Here is a 20,145-nt window from a genome sequence, read left to right as displayed (position 1 = left end):
GTAACAGAGAAGTCTCACTTCTTTCTACTGGATATTTATTGAATGTTTAATACATTACCAGAATGGCACTGTATGTTGCAACAAAATGAACATGTGATAGAAAATGAGACTGCAAAATATTAAACACATACACATATTAATTTAGAAAAAAAGAGTAAGGGTAAATTTATAATAATAATAGTTTACATCCATTCAGTGCTTTGCTATTTACAAAACATTTCCACATGCTACTCCATTTAATCCTCAGAAAAACCCAGTTTAGTAGGCATTTTGTTATCTTCATTTTACAGGTGATTACGACTAAGGCTCAAGAACACTAAAGGCCATCCCCACATCACAGACAGTACCTGGCAGACCAGGGGGCTGAGGGCAGGTCTTGATTCCTGTCCATCTCTATTTCACCAGCACCACAACGTCTCCTTCGTTTTAAGTTAAGCCTACAGTATTATTATGCAAAAACAAATAGCTATTCCTAACCAATGAGAACTGAGTGTTCGATTGCCTTTACTATAACAACTGGGCTAACATATTGAAAAGCATGTAGGATTCTTAATAACATAAATAAATAAATAAATAAGTAAATCCTTTACTAGGGGTGCTTTTAAGGGATATTTGAAGGCACAATTTTCTTTATGTTTTTTTTAAACTTCTGTATAACAGTTGAGTGCTAGACCTCACATAACCTTTTTAAGACATGATTCCCAAAACAACTCTTGTTTCTCAGTAATCATAGGGAATTAAATATATACTTTTAAAAGTGTTTCTATAAATTAAAATTAACTTTACCAAATGAAATCCAAGCAAGTATTATATTAAAAATTGCTTTTGAAACTCATTTGTTTAAAAAAATCCTGTTTTATCATTATTTAATTTTTAAAAAATTCCTCACAGAAGTCCCTCTACGAATCATCTTGACATCAGCACAATCCAGCATTTAAAGAAGTACTTTCTTCCCGAGGTAGCAGCTGGAATCTATATTAAACTCCCCTTTGCCAGTAGTTGTGAAGCTGAAAATGGAGTTCTCCCTGCTTTAATACCCCAAGCAGAAAATTCTAAAGTTTAAACAGATGAAAATACAACTGCTCTTATGAGACCTCTTTGGACTACAAATCAGCTGTCATATTCTTCACCTTCTAGAATAAGAAGTAAGACAGTTTCTCCTTTGAAACTGAGATACAGAGATCCACCTAACTCTTCTACTTCTAAATTTGTAGATTTTACACTATCATCCATGGGGCAGGCTGACTAAGAAATCTAAGTCATGAGGTGCTAAGGTAATAAAATAGTTAGGTGGATTGAGATGGTTACTGTAAAGTTGGAAAACAGGAAGGCAGCAAAGACAACAGTAAAATCTCTGGTCTGAAGATCAGGAACTAGCTTTTGGAAAGGTTAGAAGGTAATACTGCATAAGAGAGTTCTCTGGCTACTGCGGCAGTGTTTGTTCTCACAGGGCTATCGATGCTTCTTCTTGGCTAGAGAAGCTCAGGCCTAGGCAAGCATACTCCCTGGCTTAAAGGGCAGCTGGTCTCTGACCAGGGAGCTTCAATGCCTATATCCACCAGCAAGGGCATTCTGAGTAGTCAGCTGAGGTCCCAGATGGCGATCTGAATGCCCAAGTGTTTAGGGCCCTGGTCCTCATCTTCGCTGTTGCTGATGGCTGGGCATACGTCTAGTTTAAAAGGATGGTGGCAAATCATTTTCTAAAAAAATTCTGCAAATCCTTAGTAATGACTCAAACCTAGATGAATGACCTTCTTTAAAATGCAACAGCATTAGATTCAATACCAAATTTGGCTTCAAAGGTTTGCCAAAACAAAAACAAAACCCGACATTTTTGAAATACTGACATATCTCTTTCACAGTTTTACTCCAAAAAGTAACCGATTCGATTTAAACACTAGAAATATTGTTAAATGATATTTTTCCTGAGTTTTCCTCTTGGCTCAAATGGGCTTGAAATAAAATATAAGCGCAATTTGGTTTCTACACATTTGTGCTTAAAATTATAGAATTTTTAACACTAAACAAAATTACCTCAAATATTTCATTTTACAAAATACACACAAACACAAATAGTTCATTGTAACAAAAGGAAAAAAACCAAGACCTCCATTCCCAAAGGTAACACAACTATTTAATGGAAGAGACATGTTACCAGCACAGAGCTCTTTTCTTAAATATGTCAGTTACCTCTGCTCAACACAAACTGCTCATAGAATGAAACATGTTTGTCTTCCAGTTTGCAAATTATACATAGTTATCACTGCCAGCTCAGACAGCTGCCAAAGGATCCTTTAAAAAGCACGGAGAGCTGTCTGAATACTTTGATTTCAACAATCCAGTTTTCTCTGTGATTTGGGGTGTGGGTATAGTGTGAGGAGGTGTGCTAATTTTTTAGGATTACCCCAAAATGGGTTGGTATCCTTAATTATAGGGTAGGGTTAAGAGAACAAGGATGGTGATGAATAGGTCCACAGATGTAGAATATAATCCCCTTAACTTTTTACTCAATATGTTTATAATGAGTAAATGTATATATGTAAATGTGTACACACACACAAACTTACAGATAGACAAAATGAACTCAATCACATCTTTTGAAAATACAGACTAAATTTACTCCGTCCTCATATACTATAAATTTACTCTGGTGTATCAATCTCTTAGAAAATGTAAATTGGTCTTTAACTCTCTTTGGTATTTTGTTACTTTAAAATTGAGGGGGGAAAAAAAGAAAAACCTTTAAAAACTTTTCATGGAAGCAACTTCCTTGGCCCCAAGGACTTATGATAAAACAGCAAAAATAATTTTGAGTCTAGGTGGAATCTGGGTTCTTTCCCCAACATTCCCATGTGTTAATTCTGTAACACTGGGCAAATTATTTAACTTTTCTGGGCCTTGATTTTTCTCATCTACTAAAAATAGCAATAACCTAACAGTGATATAAAACAAAACTCACGTAGAACAAAGTATAGGCCCCATGAGTAGAGAAGAAATATCTACTCTACAATGTATGGTATACATTGTATGGTATATAGTGGCAGATACTCAAATATTGATGTATCTTGTTTCTTATTTATCCAGTAAACAACAATAATAAAGTTATAGCACCATCCCTGTCAAATGAATAAAGTTATAGCACCACCCCTGTCAAATGAGTTAATGCTACATAAAAATGACACGCAGGATTATCTGAAGAACACAAATTCTATACATATAATTTTTATGATCTTTGGATTTTCTTTAAGTCATTTCGCGGCGATATTTCCTTCAGATAGTAGAAAGTTTATATCTATACTGACATGTCACATCCTGATCAAGAAGCAAGTGATGAAAATACAGGCCTCAGGAAGTATATATTTTTTGGTATACTTGATAATTTTATTCATTTTATATTAATACAATTAAATAACAGTGTGTATAAATTAATATAGCACAGACATTATCAATATATGCTGATTTAATCATATTGCTTAATACAAATTAACATTAAATTCTAATATTAACAGTTTACAAATATTAATGAAAATAAAATATAAGACTCCTCTGTGCCTTACATTCTTAGAATCTGGTTTTCAAAATTCATTCAAAACTGGTTTATGGTACACATATATTTAGTAAAGGAAATATTCTTATTAGCCTCAAATTCCCTATCAACACAGGATACCACAAAGTAATAAAACCTTTTTTTATTCTAATTCTCTCTGTGGTACATATGCCCTGTGTCCCAAAGGGCGATAAAGAGTCAGAGTGCTCACCTAAAGAACTTATTGAACATACTACCACAATTACAGTAAGGTAACTTAAAATCATATTGCTTAGCTGTAAAGATAGTCCTGTTCACCTAGACCAGACTTATAAAATATTTTCACTTACTAGCTGCCTAACATATGGCTATATGCCCTTGGTCAAGATACTAACCTCTGACAGCCTTGGTTTCCTGTTTGAAAAACTAAGGTCACCATCACTACCTTCTTCATAGGACTGCCAAAATTAACTGAGTTAACATATATATAATGCTTAAGCACAAAGTCTGACACATAAGAGACAATGAATTGTTTCCACAACTGGTCACAGGAAACACACAGCAGTACATAGGGAGTATACGGTGAGAGACTGTAAGTGGTAATGGTGCCAGGGTTCTAGAAACAGAATGTGTTTGGATTAGGTGGCCTTGAGCAAATTATTTACCACTCTAGGCCTCATTTTTGCACCTGACAGTACTCAACTTTATAGGGTGCTCTAAAGAGTAAATGAGTTAATATACCAAGTGCTGCATACAGTATCTGGCATACTATAAACATGCAGTAAATGTGAGCTTAAATATAAAACAAACATTAAGGGTTAAAGCACACTTGTTTCTTGTTTCATTCATGAAAGAAAACAGAACGACTTCTTTCCCTATTAGAACATTATGGAAGTGGGAGTTCAGCCCCATGTTATTCAACCTCATAAGGAACATATCAAGCCTCACAATACAGATGCTGGGTACCTATTTGCTGACTGAATTTATGGATGCAGTCGGCTAGCAGGGAGTCCATGAAATGGATGAAAGTCTATCAAGAGGTTACTAAAAACTATTAACCCGCCCTATCATTAAAATCAATTTAAGTACTGACATCCTACCAATGAGGACAAAAGGTGAGAGAAATTCTAGAAATAAAAATACAATGTGCTTTAACTTTATAAAACTAAAAAACAAATAATCAATTTGATTATTTATGAAACAATCAAATTACTCCTTCAACAAGCATATTATCATAGTCTGTCCTATTTATGACAAATATCTGTCAAATGTCAGTGTCTCAAATTGGTTCGTATGTAGATTTAAATATATGGGAAAATGCGTATGATTTACAAACCACTTTAAGTGTATTTACCTTACATAAATCCAGTTAGTACTCGTCATCATATGCATCTAGTGTCTTCCTCTTCCCTCTTCTCCCTCAAGTCCCTGGTTTAGACACCCTCAACTACAACAAAGACTTTCCACCCTCTCCCCCAACCCCACACCAGGCACAGGTACCCACTTACCACAGCACAGATCACTATCTGGTTCCTATACTTCTGTGCAAAAGCAGCTCCGCTTCTGTGAACAAAAAGCTGTGGTGACTTGACTCATTATTACAGAACTGTACTAAACCCTCTATGACTGGCCACATTATGAGGCACCTACATGAGAACTTCTGAGGGACAGAAACAACCTGGAGACTTTAAACACCTTTGATTTCTCCTCAAAACTTCCCCCACTGCTAAGATTCTCACAGCAACTGTCTCTCAAAACATATGAACGTATGTGTAAGTTCCTCTGTTATTTAATTTTTACTACTCATTTTTCCTTTTATAATCATAAACTCTCATTCCTTTTCAAGTATTTGTCTTGAATCCATCCCAAGGATCTACCCATCCCATTCTCCTATGCAATCAACATTCTCCACCTGTGGGCCTTCCCCTAGTTCAGCATCAGGATTATTTATATTGAGCAATGTTCATCAATGTGTGAAATAGAAAAAAACATACACGTAAGACACAGCTCCTGCCTACAGGAGGTTTACAATTCAACTTTAATGTATACTAATATTCCTTGATCTAAGCCTGAATTTTGCATTGTTTATAGAAGACTCCTTAACTGAATTTCCGACATGTAAAATCCAACATAACCTGAAATAGCCCTCCTCATCCCAACCTTGCAAACTTTTTAGTCATCCTTTTAAGGCCCAGCTCAGTTATCACCCTCTCCATGAAAATATCCCCAGAATTCTACAAGCAGAACAAGTTTTTCCTTCCTTTGGGCTTCTATAACACCTCATTCACAGCCTTTATAAACCAAATGCCATGTTGTACTTTAATCGATTATGTAGTCATCGTATTCCATTAAGTCTAAGATGCAAGTGATCATAAGAAAGAAAAAATATTCTGCTAATTAAACTATGACATGCCTTTGCTTATAAAGTGGATTTCAATTTCCAAGATGTTAAAAAAAAAAAAAAAGTATGTTTTAGAAGCAAAGAGATATGGTTATGTCTCCCCAACAGGTAATATATTCTGTGAGAGAGGCAAATTTGTCTCACTTCATTTTCAGTTTCTCAATGCCTATTACCATACTTGATACAGAGGAAAGGAACCAGCAAACCTGATGTTTTTACCTAATTCCTTAATACTTATTTCATGTCACCATTCTGTATACTAAAGAGAGGTTCAACAACCTGTCTTTTGTATTAAGCAACTTCACTGCCATAGCCTTTCTCAAGACCACTGTGAATTCGTGGCTAAATTATTCCAACAACATCCTTTCCACTGGGCTCCTGATTTCTTACTTCTCCACACTTTTATCTATAGAGAAACGCTCTAACAATATCATTTGCAAACTTATTATTCATGTTTTTCAAACTTATTATTATTATGGCAGAATCTCTTCTTCAAACAAAATGTAAGCACACAGTGCAATAAACACACAACTTCTCTGGCTAAAGCAGGGGTGGCAGGCTGTCCACTGGGCATGCCCTGAGCTACTCTGTGAGACCACTATGCCTCTATCGAGCACACAGATGAGAGAACACAGCTCCCTGTGTTAACTCTAAGCTTCCATGCGAGGGCTCTACCCTTTTCATTCCAAGTTCAACTGCTTGGCTCAAGACATCCTCTCTTCACCTCTCTACCCTCAAAGTTTCAAATATCCACTTCCCAAACCAATCTTCACCTCAGAAAGCCCTCCCTGTTTACTGCAAACCACTGATCTCACTTGTCTTTGAGCTCTCCTAGTCATTTTCCATAGCTCAAAACCCAGCACTTAAGTATAAACTCTCATATGCAATTGCAGCAAGCCATATAATTGATTCATGTATGTAAGTCTTATCTCCCCAACATAAGTAACCTTTTTAGACAGGCGAGTACTTTCAGAGCTTACATAGACAGTACGCAGCAGACATTTAGGTCTTACTATACTGAAACACACTGCTTCATTTCCACCTGTAGATACACCCCTCCCCATATACTTAGCTGCACTTCACCAAAGCTTTCTGATACTCCTTTTATACAGATCTCTCTTTTACTTCTGATCTTTAACTCAAGCTAATACCCATATCGAAAACTACTCATTCTCCCGCTTTACTACTTCACATTCTTCTAGTGGGCCAGAGTCGCCATGTAGAGATTTTTACCAGGTTACCAACTTCCAAATATAGTTTTCTTTACAATATCCAAAGCCTTTTTATACATATCATCTCATCTGATCTTTGCAGCTCTATGAGGCAAAAAGGGAAGGAATTAATAGCACTATTTTACAAATGAAAAAAGAATTGAAGCTCCAATTATAATATGTTTGCCCAGGATGGAATAGCTAATGGAGAGCAGTACCCTAACAAAAAGATAAGAGTTCTAATTCCTAATCCTGTTGTATTATATATTTTAAAACGTTATTTTCCCCTGCTGCCTCAACATCCCCACAAGCAGGCTGTAAGCACCCGGCCCAGGCAACCAGGTGCACCAGTGTGATAAGGGTTGCTCCTGCCACAAGGTTCCCTTCCTACCTTCCCCTGACTGTGACCAAGCAGCATTTAAACAAACCAATGAAATCCCCTCACACACTGATCCTTCAATAAAGGCACCTGCCCATGGATTCTTGCTCTCTCTGCTCCCCACCTGCTAGGTTGAGCCAGATCCCTTGGCATCACCTCCCATGTGTGCACCTCCCCTCTCAGTGCACACTGACTGCCTCTCTAGGACCTGTGTGTATAATAAACTTTTTTTCCTGGGCCTCTCCTGTGTCTCCTCTTCTGGTTGCACCTGACTGATGATCACCTAAAAGAACACAAAATACCTGTGGATCTAGGAAGCCTCTCAGAGTACATACATCTGCAGTAATAATAAATGTACTACTTGAACTACACGGCTGATCAAGCCCAGATAGTCCCTACTCCTAACTTTATTACCATACCTAAAGCAAAAAGAACTTCATATATGGGAATTATTACTTTTTCTATTCAAAAGGGTCTCGGGCCTCAAATATTTTTTTAAAAGCGCCTATGTGCTAGATATTCTGAGTCAAAAAGAAAGACCTACTTCATTTGTTTACTCCACAGGATAAATTAACAAATTTGAAGCTCTGAGCGCTTCCCACAGTTTGAACTCCATCAGTATACTGGATTTTCCAACTGCTCTCTAAGTCTACTGAAGAAAAAGTAATCACATTGTTCATACTAAAGTGTCATTATCAGAAATATGACTATGGCTAAAGAGCTACTGAGATAAAATATCCTAACTACAAATTCAATGTTGGGCACTTTAGTGTGTTTTTAAAATACTAATGCTTTGGTAGTCACCTAACAGAAGTGCAAATGACATAGAAAAATAGCATCTAAGAGCACAATCAGTAAGTCTAACAAATAACGAAGAACAGAAATCTATTAATTTATGAATTAAAGTATTGCATTTATTTCTTAATAGAATTTATCTCAATAATACTGCCTTTGTAATAAGAAAAATGGTAAATGTGACCCTCAAACCTCCCCTCCACCCTCACCAAATCCCTACTTAGTCAATCATTTAAGTTTAACACGACTTACAAGGAACTCTCACCATATGCTGGATGGAAGTACCCAGAATAGAACTACGTACTCAAATATTCATAGAATCCTAAATTTTAGAATTAGAAGACTCACAGATTATCTAATCAAACCTTCTATACAACACAGGAAATTCTATATTTTAGTGTCTCTGATAGATGGACACCCAGCATCTAACAACAGGAAGATCACTACTTCATGAAACAAACCATTCCATTACCGCACAGCATTAGCTCATGTGTGTGTACATATACTTATTGTATTGGTTTCCCAGGGCCAAAACATAACAGAACTTTATTAAAAAACAAAAACAACAAAAAATAGCTCTTCACATACCCAAAGAAGCTGTCACACTTTCTCTTATTTTCTTTTAATAACAACCCCCCCTCTCTGATTATTGCTAGTGTGAAATGTTTTCCACACGTTTCATCCTGGGAAGCCTTCTCGATATGCTCGCCAGTTTGTCACTGTCCCATTTAAAATGTGCCACACCCAGTATTGTACGCAGTATTGCAGAAATGGTCTGACAAGCATAAAATACAGGAGCTTTACTCTACTCTTAGTTCATATTAAGCCAATAAATCCCAAATCATCTTCACATGTCCTGCTGCCAAACCATGTTTTCCATCTTGTAGGTGAACAATCCTGCCCCCCACCCCTCAACTTTAAATAGAGGATCTTACCTGTTATATTTATGTTGCTAATTCTGGCCCAGCATTCTGCTCTATTAAGATCACTGGGCATCTCAATTCTATGCTCTATCATAATTGTTAGCAACATCTCCTGGCTTTGTCTCATCTTTGAATTCAGTAAATAGGTCACCCTTCAGTATAAAATTTGAAAAAAATGTTCAACAGGACTGTATCAAGGATAGAACCCTATGCCATAATACCAGAGACCTCTACCTCTACTGAGGTAGACAATCAACATTTTTCATATAATAGAGCAACCAGGTACGAGCCTTTAAAGAAATCATGACTATCAAGGCTGAAATCAAAGATACACTGTACTGACATTATTTTGTATACTCATCTGCAAACTCTAAAGAAAGAATTTATGAACCTCGTTCCTTAGTGAACCCATACTGGTTCCCAATGATCCCTGAATTCTTTTAAATGCTCAGAGGCCAACTACTCCATAATTCATTCAAGGACTTTGCTAGGACGGTTATCAAGCTCATTTGTCTGTAGTGTGGGATGTTTTCAAAAAGGGAGGTGCTTGTTCATACTCAATTCTTCCATGCCGCGTAATTTTTAAGTTACTGATATGGCCTGAAATGAAACCGGAAAGTTCCTCTAACTTTAGGATAGCATTCGTCTAGATCATCCTGACTTCCGAAGAGCAACTAAACGTCCCCTACCTCCTCACTTACCTTGAATAAATATCTCGGAGTGAGTTACAGCTCTAGTCATTTCAGCCGGAACTGCATTTTCCTCGCTGGTTAACAGCAGCAGAGTGGAGGAGTTCTGCCTTTTCTTGATATTACACCATTTTGCTCAAACAATGAGCATCTCTTTCTCTGACTGAAAACCTTATAAGTTGTTTGAAAGAATTTTAAAAGCCTGACTTTATTATGAGCTTCTGTTTAACTGACTATTATTAAATGTCATGCTTCTTTTTGTTTTTATCCTATGCCCCTACTCCTATCTTCCACATACACTATTTTGAAATCTGAGTGTAACATGGAAGTCTCCATGCAGCCACACTAGTTTCTTTCACTACTTTCTATCATAATTGTCTGTCAATGCCACATTGTCAGGGCTAGTAGAAACCTTAACTGCATAGTCAGCATTTCAATTTTCAAAACTGCTTACCCTTTAAGGGATTCAAGTATACATCAGATACAAAAAGGTGAAAAATAGCCTGTATCTGTAGACTTATCCTTTTACTGTATGTCTTGTGAACACCTTGGAATCAGAGATGACTTTAAACCATGGCTCTACCACTTACTGGAGGGCAAATTTTCTTTTCTTTTTTTAAAAAAAAATTTATTAGAATATAGTTGATTTACAATGTTGTATTAGTTTCAGGTGTACAACAAGGTGAATCAGTTATACATATATCCACTCATTTTTAGATTCTTTTCCCATATAGGCCATTACAGAATACTGAGTAGACTTCCCTGTGCTATAGAGTAGGTCCTTATTAGTTATCTATTTTATACATAGTAGTGTGTATATGTCAATCCTAATCTCCCAATTTATTCTGCCCCACTTCCCTTTACCCCCTGGTAATCATAAGTTTGTTTTCTACATCTGCAACTCTATTTCTATTTTGTAGGTAAGTTCGTTTGTACCCTTTTTTAGATTCCACATATAAGCAAAGCTCAGTGAGGCTATCTGTAAAACAGGTACAGTAATCCCAAGGATACTGTAGGATATACTGAGATAGCATAAATACCTGGCCCAGCACATAACACACTCTAGGAAAACAATAAATGTTTGTTTTCTTCCTCGAATCTCATTTTAAAAAATCCATTTCTAACTACTGTTTGGGAAAAAATGCAGTATCTCAACAGCCCTAGAACTTGCTTACCTACATACAGAATTTACTAATCTCTTCAAGTTCTGAATTTTCTCTTTCAAAAAGGACAAAATTATACCACTGAGATTTCACCATTAAATTCAATAACAAGGAGGCAGATAGAATTGTGTTTTCCACCAATATTATATTCAATATATTAATGCTGAATATCCAGGAATAACAGACACAGTCTACCTGGGAGAAGACAACTCAAGCTGGATACTCTCCCCTCTCTGATCCCTAAACCTCAGCTACATTTACTCATAACTAGCAAAAGATTTGGATAACAAAGGCAGAAATATGAGAAAGACAACTGGAGCAGAAGCCAGGATTCTAGTCCTCACTTTGCCACAAAGTACACGTCGTTCAACCTTCCTGGCTTCAGTTTCTTTAGTTCTGAACTACCACTAAGGGATGAGGGAGGGGGAAGGATGCTCAATTATCTTTAAGTTACCTTAGTTAACTACAATTTCAGTAAGTCTTTATCTCACCACACACACTCATATAAGTAATAGGTTTCCTCTGCCACAGTTTGCTCATTCACTAGGTAATAAAATGACAAGCATTAGGAACATACAATCTTATCTCATACCTACATCAGAAGGGTACAGGACAGCCCACATATACATAGGCATATGGTCCGGTATCAGGCCAGGTTCCCTCTTTTACTGTCAATGCGTACTATGTCATCCCCAAGTACCTAATGTAGCACTGCAGAAACTCTGACCCATATTTCTCCTTTCACTTATAACAGAAAAACACAAAATTCCTTTACAGACTTTAGCAGCAATAACAAAAGGCTACAAGTGGTGAGCAATAATCTCAAAGATCCTTTTAAACTAAAATTCTCTCATTTTGTAAATCTGTGTTATTTGTGCAAGATCTATGTAGAGCAAATTTTCCCTATCTTCCTTCTTAATCAAGCTTCCTTTCTTCCTCTTCAACTTGCTTTTATGCCTGCTCCAATATTTCTTATGTATTACTTGTTATATATTCCTTGATTTAGATTTGAAAAGCAGATGATTAACACTGTTTTCCTTCACTCTCTTATCCTGAAATCCCTCGCAAAGATGCCCTTTTAAAAAATTAATGTGGCTCTACAATGAGTACCTTACCTTCCAAGAAAAACTTAAAACTACACAATGATATTGTTATGTCATCATCAACAAATCTTAAAGGTCATGCTGTACATTTTCTAATGGGTAAAACCAACTTGGTAGTTCAGAACCCAAATCTTGTACAGGGCACAAGATGTAAGTTCCTTATGATGAATTCCAATCTGTAACAAAGATTAGTAGAAGATTTTACTGGAAGAAAATTACAGGAGTAAATGTGACTTCTCTGAAAAAAGAAATAACCAAACACAGGAGACATATGTATACACAAAAATAGATGTGTATATGTTTATACATGTACATATACATATGTGTATATATGTGTATAACATATATGTATGTTATTTTAAGATGCCTACTAGAGAAATCCAAATTAATACAACATATGGCAAAGGAAAACCATATCTGTATTAAACTTCTAGTCAATTTTCTACTTTTAGTAGCTCTGGAAAAAAGTTTGGTGCAAGAGGTTGATTCTACCGGATTAAGTTAGGTTTTTAAATTAAATAAAAATGTCAACTATTTCCTTTGGTCTCCATTTTCACCAATAATGAAGAACTGGCTCTCCCATTCCTGGTTCTGTTAATCCCCAAAGAAGTAAAGGAAGGTAAGAGAGAAAGTTCTTGAACAACCAGCAACATCTCCTCAAGTCTGAACTACCTTTATGTAAGAATTTGCACAGGAATGTTAAACTGTTTTCCATTAAAACTGACAAAGAAATATCCATCCACCAAGCAAAAACATGATCTATTACCATATGTGATTAGGGCCAAAAATAAATCAAACTGCTGGCCAATGCAAGTTAAAATTTAGAAACCAATGGTCCCTACATATTCGAAATCCTTTAACTAAAGAGAAATAACTCCTAAAGTTCATTTTAACTACGGCACTTTGGCTACCAGAATACATCGTGAAAACAGGTAGTTCTTTTTGAGGAAAACATCATCCCCTCTCCTCACTTAGTTAAAACAAAGGATGTTCTTAAGCCAGCAGCATGATTAGTTATTACCTTCGCTCTTAACTTAAAATAGGATTTCAAACTCTGAATCCCAAAAAGGAAACAAACAATATGTAGCAGGAGTACATGTATTCAGTTCCTACTACAATTCTAACTAACTAAATGCTAGATGCTCAGCCTGGAACACAGGATTTCGAGCTGAGACCAAACCACAGAAACACATTATGCTGAATACGTTTTCAAGGAAAGAGGTTCCCCGTAGGATGTCATTAACATTCTTATTTCATAAAATCAAGTATGAAGTGTCCCAGCTTCAAAAACTGGTTTCATTTGATTTACCTTGTATGATTTTTTTTTCTTTTTCTGTCCATATTATCCAGAACCTTTCCTATACTTCCTGAAGTAATATGAGGATGGATGGTGGAGAACTCTTAGCCCCTTGTCCTTGAGCTAGCCATTACATTTTGTCAAAGCTGATAATTTTTTCAAGCCCTGGTAATAGTTGTTATGAATATTCAGAGCAAAAATTTTCCCATAACTCAAACAATACCATTCTCCTGGGGGTGAACCAGGAAATAATCAAAAAGTACTAAAAAGTGAATGGGGACAAAAAGTAAAAAATCTCAACTTCCAGGGCTCATTTATAAAAGGGATATAGGCACTTGTTGCTCACTCTCTCCCTTTCAGAGATGGTAAAGTACCTGGTGTACCACTCTCAGTGTCTTAAAAGCTCAAAACCAAAAGAAATTAATGAAAACAGAGTTAATTCCTTAGCTTCATTAAAACCACTCCAGGGTGCTGCTCCCAATTCCAAATTGCTATCTTCTCCATCACCATTTATACCTTAATCCAGCAAACATTTGTCAAACACCTATTATGCCAGGAAGTAAAGTAAAATCTGCAAACAACCATACCCAAATTAACTACACAGAGTTGCTGAAATCGGGGTACATTTCTGGTCTTTGTAACATGGCTATCTTCTTAAACGATAGAGCGTATGTATTAGAACATCAACAAAATTTAAAATCTTTGGTTTCAGGAAAAAACCAACTACATAAAGTTCAAATTTCCTTATACACATGTGCCCCCCAAACCATATAAACTCTTTAAATAAAAAACTTATCCCTGAAAATGCAGGACTAAACACACCTATTGGGAGTGCTCAACACATAGCTAGTCAATATATATTTGTGGAATAAAAACTATAAATGGTACTTGTCAGAGAAATCCACCCTCTGAGGCACTTACGTACTAGGCTCGAAATCCATCACTTCCGAATTTTGCCTTATAGTTCATTGCGGACGACTTGATCCTTGGTTCTCAAACTTAAATGAGATTTACAATCACCTGGACAGTTTGTTTGAAAGATTCCTTGACCACACCCCCCAAAAACTATAGTTCCAGAAAATGGATCCTGCATTTACCATAATGTATCATTCAAGTGAATCTGAGGCGGTCAGAAGATCATACTCTCAGTTACACCGGCTTACCCTCACGACAGGCAAAGGAAAAACTCTGGGTCATAATTGATGTCAATTAAAGAATAGAAAAACTGACTATTTCTAACCTAAATTATAAATTATTCAATTCTCTTCATCATAATTCACTAACTAATGCTTAAAAGGCAAGATAAAATATAAATGAAATAAATTTTGCTTTGACAATACAAATTGTCATTCAACCCACCCAAAACAGACATTTTTCTGAAATACTTAACTTATTATCAATGTTTAGAAAAAGAGTAGAAACAAAGCAAGGTAAGGACTATAATCCACAGAAACACACATATAATTGTGCTGTAATAGTCTTAGGGGAAAATGTACCACGCTCAAAACGCTCTTTGACTACGTTACTGTGTCTGTCAATACAGGAGCCACTAGCCACGTATGGCTATTTAAATTAATATTAAAGAAAATCAAGTAAAATTAAAAATTCAATTCCTCTGTTGCATTAGTCACAATTTAAGTGCTCAATAACCACACGTGGCTAGTGGCTAACATACGGGATAGAACAAATATAGATCATTTCCATCATCACAGAAAATTCTGTTGGATACCTCTGGTTTATAATCAACGGGTATCTAAATAAAACATGTTACCTCTGTTCTTCTTAATCAGAGAGCTCTGACAACTTCCAAATCTTAAATATATACATCTACTTTAGGTAGTAACTGTAAAACAAGAACCCTAGCATAATTTATCTGAAACTTGTTTCAAGAAAGGTCATTCAAAAGTGATATGCTTATTCATTTCAGATTATCAAAACAGAAATAATTTAACTAAAGAGGTCTTAAAGTATCAAAGACACCAAAACCACAACTAGGTTTTCATAATCAAATGAAAAGTATTTAATGACTAGAAAACAAAAGGTGTTAGATGAAAAAAGACTGGTCCAAAATGATTAAAATACTTAATAAGACTGGTTTTCCAAATGCTTCAGAAGTATCTATTTACATGCATTAACAAATAACTGCTTTATAACTGATTTTAAAACAACCTTACTACAACAAATTCAAACTATTGACAGTTTACTGTCTATATTTTTAATTGCCTTCCACCAACTTCATACTAAAAACACCTATAAATAACATAACCATCACAGATTTTACTTAAATATAATTTTATGTGAAGGACTATTCACTCAAATCCTGGTTTTAGCAGAAAAGTAGACATAAAAGTTAATGAAACAATTTGCAACTCAAAATTATCTCTCTCAACTGTATCAATATCTAGTTTAAAACAACACCGTGTAATAAAACGCAAAAGCACGGGCAACAAGATGCGGAAGCATGAGGAGTAACATACAGTAGCATTAAAACTGTAACAGACTCATAACTGTATTATTTCAGGTTTAAACCTACTTTCCCTTAAAGAAGATATAAACATCATTTTGACTAGGGTTCTTTCAGAAAAGTTCAAGTGTACACAAATTTGGTCTCTGAATTACAAAAAATTATGATTCTAATCAGGACGTTTAGCTCCGCAGAAAAATAATTTTATAAAATTCTCCAACGAATTTAACACATAAAACCTAATGCTGAATAGTATGAATGTGAATGGGTCACACTGATGATTACAGAGTCACGGTACTGAGTGTAATACTCCCGGGTATTTTAGTTTCCTTATGATTATCTGTTTACCTCAGAGGTTTACATCAAATCTGAGTTAGCAAAGAAAAACAATAACCATTATTAACAACCAGAGAGAAGAGATTGCAGTTGACTTACCTGCAACACTGGTGATTGTAACTGGAACTCCTTGCACTTGAACGCCCGCAGCACCCAGGTTGGCAACACTCACTGTCTGAAGATTAGGCACTGATGCAAGCTGGGCAGTATTCAAAGTTATTGGGGCGCCAGCAACAGCCACGGGAGCAATCTGAGCAAGAGTTGTGCCACCGCTTGAAGACACTGGGGTGATGGTTAATTGTTGGGATAACCCAGCATTCTGAACTTGCAAATTTGAAAGACTCTGAATATTCTGAACCTGTACAGTTTGCCAGCTGATTTGCCCTGAAGGTGTTAAAGTTGGAGCCCTGATAAGCACCTGAGTCGGATTTACTGCTTGAAGTTGAACATTCTGCAAAGGCTGCTGCTGGATGGTCTGAATCGTCTGCCCGGACTGGAGTTGAAATGACTGTGGTGGAATAGCCTGAATTATCTGTTGCTGAGGCTGTTGGATCTGGATCTGTTGCAAGATAGGCTGGCCTACAATTTGCACCTGCTGAAGGGAATTTGATTGATCCTGTGTATTCTGTATTCCATTAGACTGAAGCTGACTGGAGCTCTGGGCTTCAGACTCAGTAGCAGCAGGTGTTTGAGAATCTTCGACGGTGCGTTCAGAACTACTGGCTGATGTGCTTGCATACTGGCCCGTATCTGCTGAGCTCACTAACGTGTCACTGCTGCTCAGAGATGCTGATGCAGTGGTGGTGCAGGCAGTGGAGGAGGAGGGCGATTCTGGCATAGTACTGGCAGAAGCAGTAGTGGTGGGTGTGGGAACTAACTGACTCCCATTGGACGTCCCGCCATCAGTAGTAGGAGCAGACTGGCCGACCTGTCCAGTCCCTCCTCCAGCGGCCACACTGTTTATCACTGGCAAAGCTAAAGTCACTCCTCCAATGTTAATTGGTAGAGTTGTTACAACTTGAGCCTGAGTACCAGGAAGGGTCTGTAATTGCAGTGGTATTGAGACACCAGGTCTAATTTGGACTGGAACTGTCTGATTTGCCAGGTTTTGAGCAAGAATATTCCCAGAAGCTGTCCTGTTAGCAGCTGTGAGTATAGCTTGATTATTACCTGCAGAAATGAGCTGAATTTGACCCTGCAAATCCTGTAGAGATGAACTACTAGTTGGATTGATTTGAATTTGCTGGCCTTCCACTGTTTGAAGTTGTGGAATCACTTGGTACTGTACACTACCACTTGGATTTTGTACTTGTATGACTTGAAACTGACCAGGGGAGGAAGAATTACCTGATTTAGTTTTTGTGGGAGATGCACTCCCGTTATTACTGCTGGAAGAACTAGATGAACTAGAAGCTGGTTGAGAAACGTTATTTTCTTTTGAAGCGGGAGGAGTGGAGGCAACAAGTTGCCAAGCGTTTCCAGCAAGTTGTGTTGTTACCAGTTCTAGCTGTTGTGGTTGATTTTGAAGTTGCACCAATCCTTGGCTTGGGTCTATAATGATTTGTTGTTGTCCAGTTGCTTGATTTTCACCAGGAGTCCCTATTTTGCTGCAAGTAGCTGCCAGTAAAGCCAGAGGAGAGGGCTGAGAGTCCTACCCAAAATGGGATGGTAAAGGAGAGGGGGAAAAAAAAAGTGGGCGGATTTAGTGAAGGCCAAGTAGCTGGGAGGGGTTTATTTATTTATTTATTTATTTTGACAGCTCTACATTTCAGAACTCACTCAGGAAGTGGCAAAAATCAAAATAAATATTAACAAAAGCAGTAAGATATAGGAATAAGGAAGCAGATCCCGCACTATGAAGTTTAAATAAAAGGACATTTCTAACAAACTTTCTTGAAGTGTTATTTTCCTAAACTCAAAATGCCCTTGGGAGAATACACACCTTTTTCTTATAGTCTGAGTTCGTTCCTGGTGGAATTTTAAACAGCGATATCCCAAACATGTGAAATCTTTATGAATTTACAATTTAACTTCCTCACTCTCAGAAAGATGCTTTGAGTGGATAAAACATTTTTATTCTGTTCTTCACTTCTGGACATTTAAAGGGCATAACTCCCCTTTCCCCTTATGTTTCGTGATGAATTTTTTTTTTTTTATATGTTTGCTTTTACCTGGGAGCCTGAGGTTTTGGGTTTTTTATTGTTATTCTCTGGCTCAGAGGTTTTCCCTCCTTCTGTAGCCATCGCCGCTGCCGCCGCCGCCGCCGCCTCCTCCTCCTCCTCCTTCTTCTGATCTGCAACAAACACCCCCATACACGACAACAGGTTATTAGGATTATTATTATTCGCCTTCCCCCTCTCCTCTCCTCCCCCTCCCCCCGAACATTAATCTCCATAAACCCGCGATCCACGCACACCGGCAAGGGGTGGGGGAGAAGGAGGGAAGGGAGGAGGGGGATATCACAAAACGTGGTTTGAAACCCGACCCATCGGCTCCAGAGCAACACCCAGAAGGTTGTTCTCTCTCAGACATTAAGACAAAACACAACCCTCCTTCCCTCCCCCTGATTCCCTCCCTCCCTCTCCTCCTCCCCTTAAAGCATCTCAGCGGCCCCGGGGGAGGGGGGAGAACCGAGCAGGGTCTGGGGAGGGAGGGAGGGAGGGAGGCGGTGAAGGAGACCGAGGGGGGTGGAGAATACGTACCGCTCATCCCGCATTAACAGGACAAACCCTCAGACGGAGACACAGGGATAGAGGTGGGTGGGGGTGGGGGCGAGGCGGGAGGAGAGGCCGGTCCCGCCCGCCCGCGGTGGCTCGGAGGAGGCTGTAGCTGGCACAGGCTCTGCCTCTTTTTCCGCGAATGGCCGCCGCTGGGCTGTGGCGTAGCAGCTCCTCTCTCCGCCCGAGCCCTGCTGACTCGCCCTTGATTGACAGCGGCGGCGCGCCGCGCGGGCGGCGGCGCGGGCCGGGGGCGGGGCCAGGGCGGCGCGAGCCCGGCCGACTCCCCACCCCCCTCGGCCTCTCTCTGCCGGAGCCGCCGACTCTCCACCCCTTCCCCCAGCGGATTGGCCGCCGACCTGCCGGGGGCCGGGGCGCTGGGGCCGCCTCCTCTCCACCCCCTTTCTCGGGGTTATTCTTTCAGCAGCTTTTCTTTTCCTCCCGTGGCTAGTCCGGCGCTCGCTCTCTCGGTGTTCTAGCTAAGGCGCGCTGCCGGTAGGCCCTCCATACAGCCAAACTTGTTGTCTCAGGATATCCCGCCCCCTACTCATTTCCCAGCGCCCTCCCCTCAAAAGCCGGCTCCAGCATCCCTTGGAATTGCCACGAAAAAAAAAAGCAGGGCTCTCGTTCAAGGGAAGCGAGAGGAGCGGACAAGACAGCGCGCGAGCCACCGACGACTCGGCGAACCCGGAGAACTGCCCGCTGCCCCTGCGCCGGGAGCATGGCTTTCCTGAGGCGCATCCGGACCCGGGCGCTCTTTTTCCCTGGTTCGGTCCCCATTGGTTGAGCGCCTAGGTGACGCGCGCTGAGTGGTGGGAGAAAGAGGGCGGGGCGCTGCCGCAAAGGCTGTCGGCCCTTGTAGTTTGCTATGGCCGCAGCGGCCCCTCCAAGGCACCGCCTTCCCTCCCGCCCCCGACCGAGGCCTGGCTGCCGAACGGAAAGCTGCCCGAGGGGGCGGTGGCGGCAGGGCGTGGCCCGGGCCGAGTGGGAGTTGAACTGAGCGAGGGGGAGGGGGAATGGGTGTTGTTTGCCTGGGCCTATCCGCCTCGCAGAGCTGCCCAAACCACCTCTACCACCGCCTCCTCTGCTCCAAGCCGCTCCCCGCAGGGCGAGCTCACACCCGGAGCGCTCGGCGATTGAG

The 20,145-nt window shown here is 39.1% G+C and overlaps 1 protein-coding gene across 2 annotated transcripts in view; it reads right to left on the bottom strand.

Annotated features, from left to right (window-relative positions):
* SP4 (Sp4 transcription factor) overlaps positions 1 to 19,166 on the bottom strand; it is a 71,682-nt gene extending 52,516 nt beyond the window's left edge. Inside the window, exons 1-3 of one of the 2 annotated variants that reach the window (XM_030857082.2) lie at positions 18,990 to 19,166; positions 18,459 to 18,580; positions 16,387 to 17,938 (exon numbers count right to left, since the gene is read on the bottom strand). In XM_030857082.2, the coding sequence (XP_030712942.2) occupies positions 16,387 to 17,938; positions 18,459 to 18,580; positions 18,990 to 18,996 (1,681 nt within the window). In that variant the 5' untranslated portion in view covers positions 18,997 to 19,166. The remainder of the gene's footprint in view (positions 1 to 16,386; positions 17,939 to 18,458; positions 18,581 to 18,989) is intronic. The other variant, XM_060304701.1, reaches the window with a different exon arrangement.
* Positions 19,167 to 20,145: the final 979 nt, after the last annotated feature.

The sequence above is a fragment of the Globicephala melas genome, chromosome 9 (genome assembly GCF_963455315.2).
Source record: "Globicephala melas chromosome 9, mGloMel1.2, whole genome shotgun sequence".
Classification (NCBI taxonomy): Eukaryota; Metazoa; Chordata; class Mammalia; order Artiodactyla; family Delphinidae; genus Globicephala; species Globicephala melas.
This window is presented reverse-complemented; position numbering and strand designations above follow the sequence as displayed.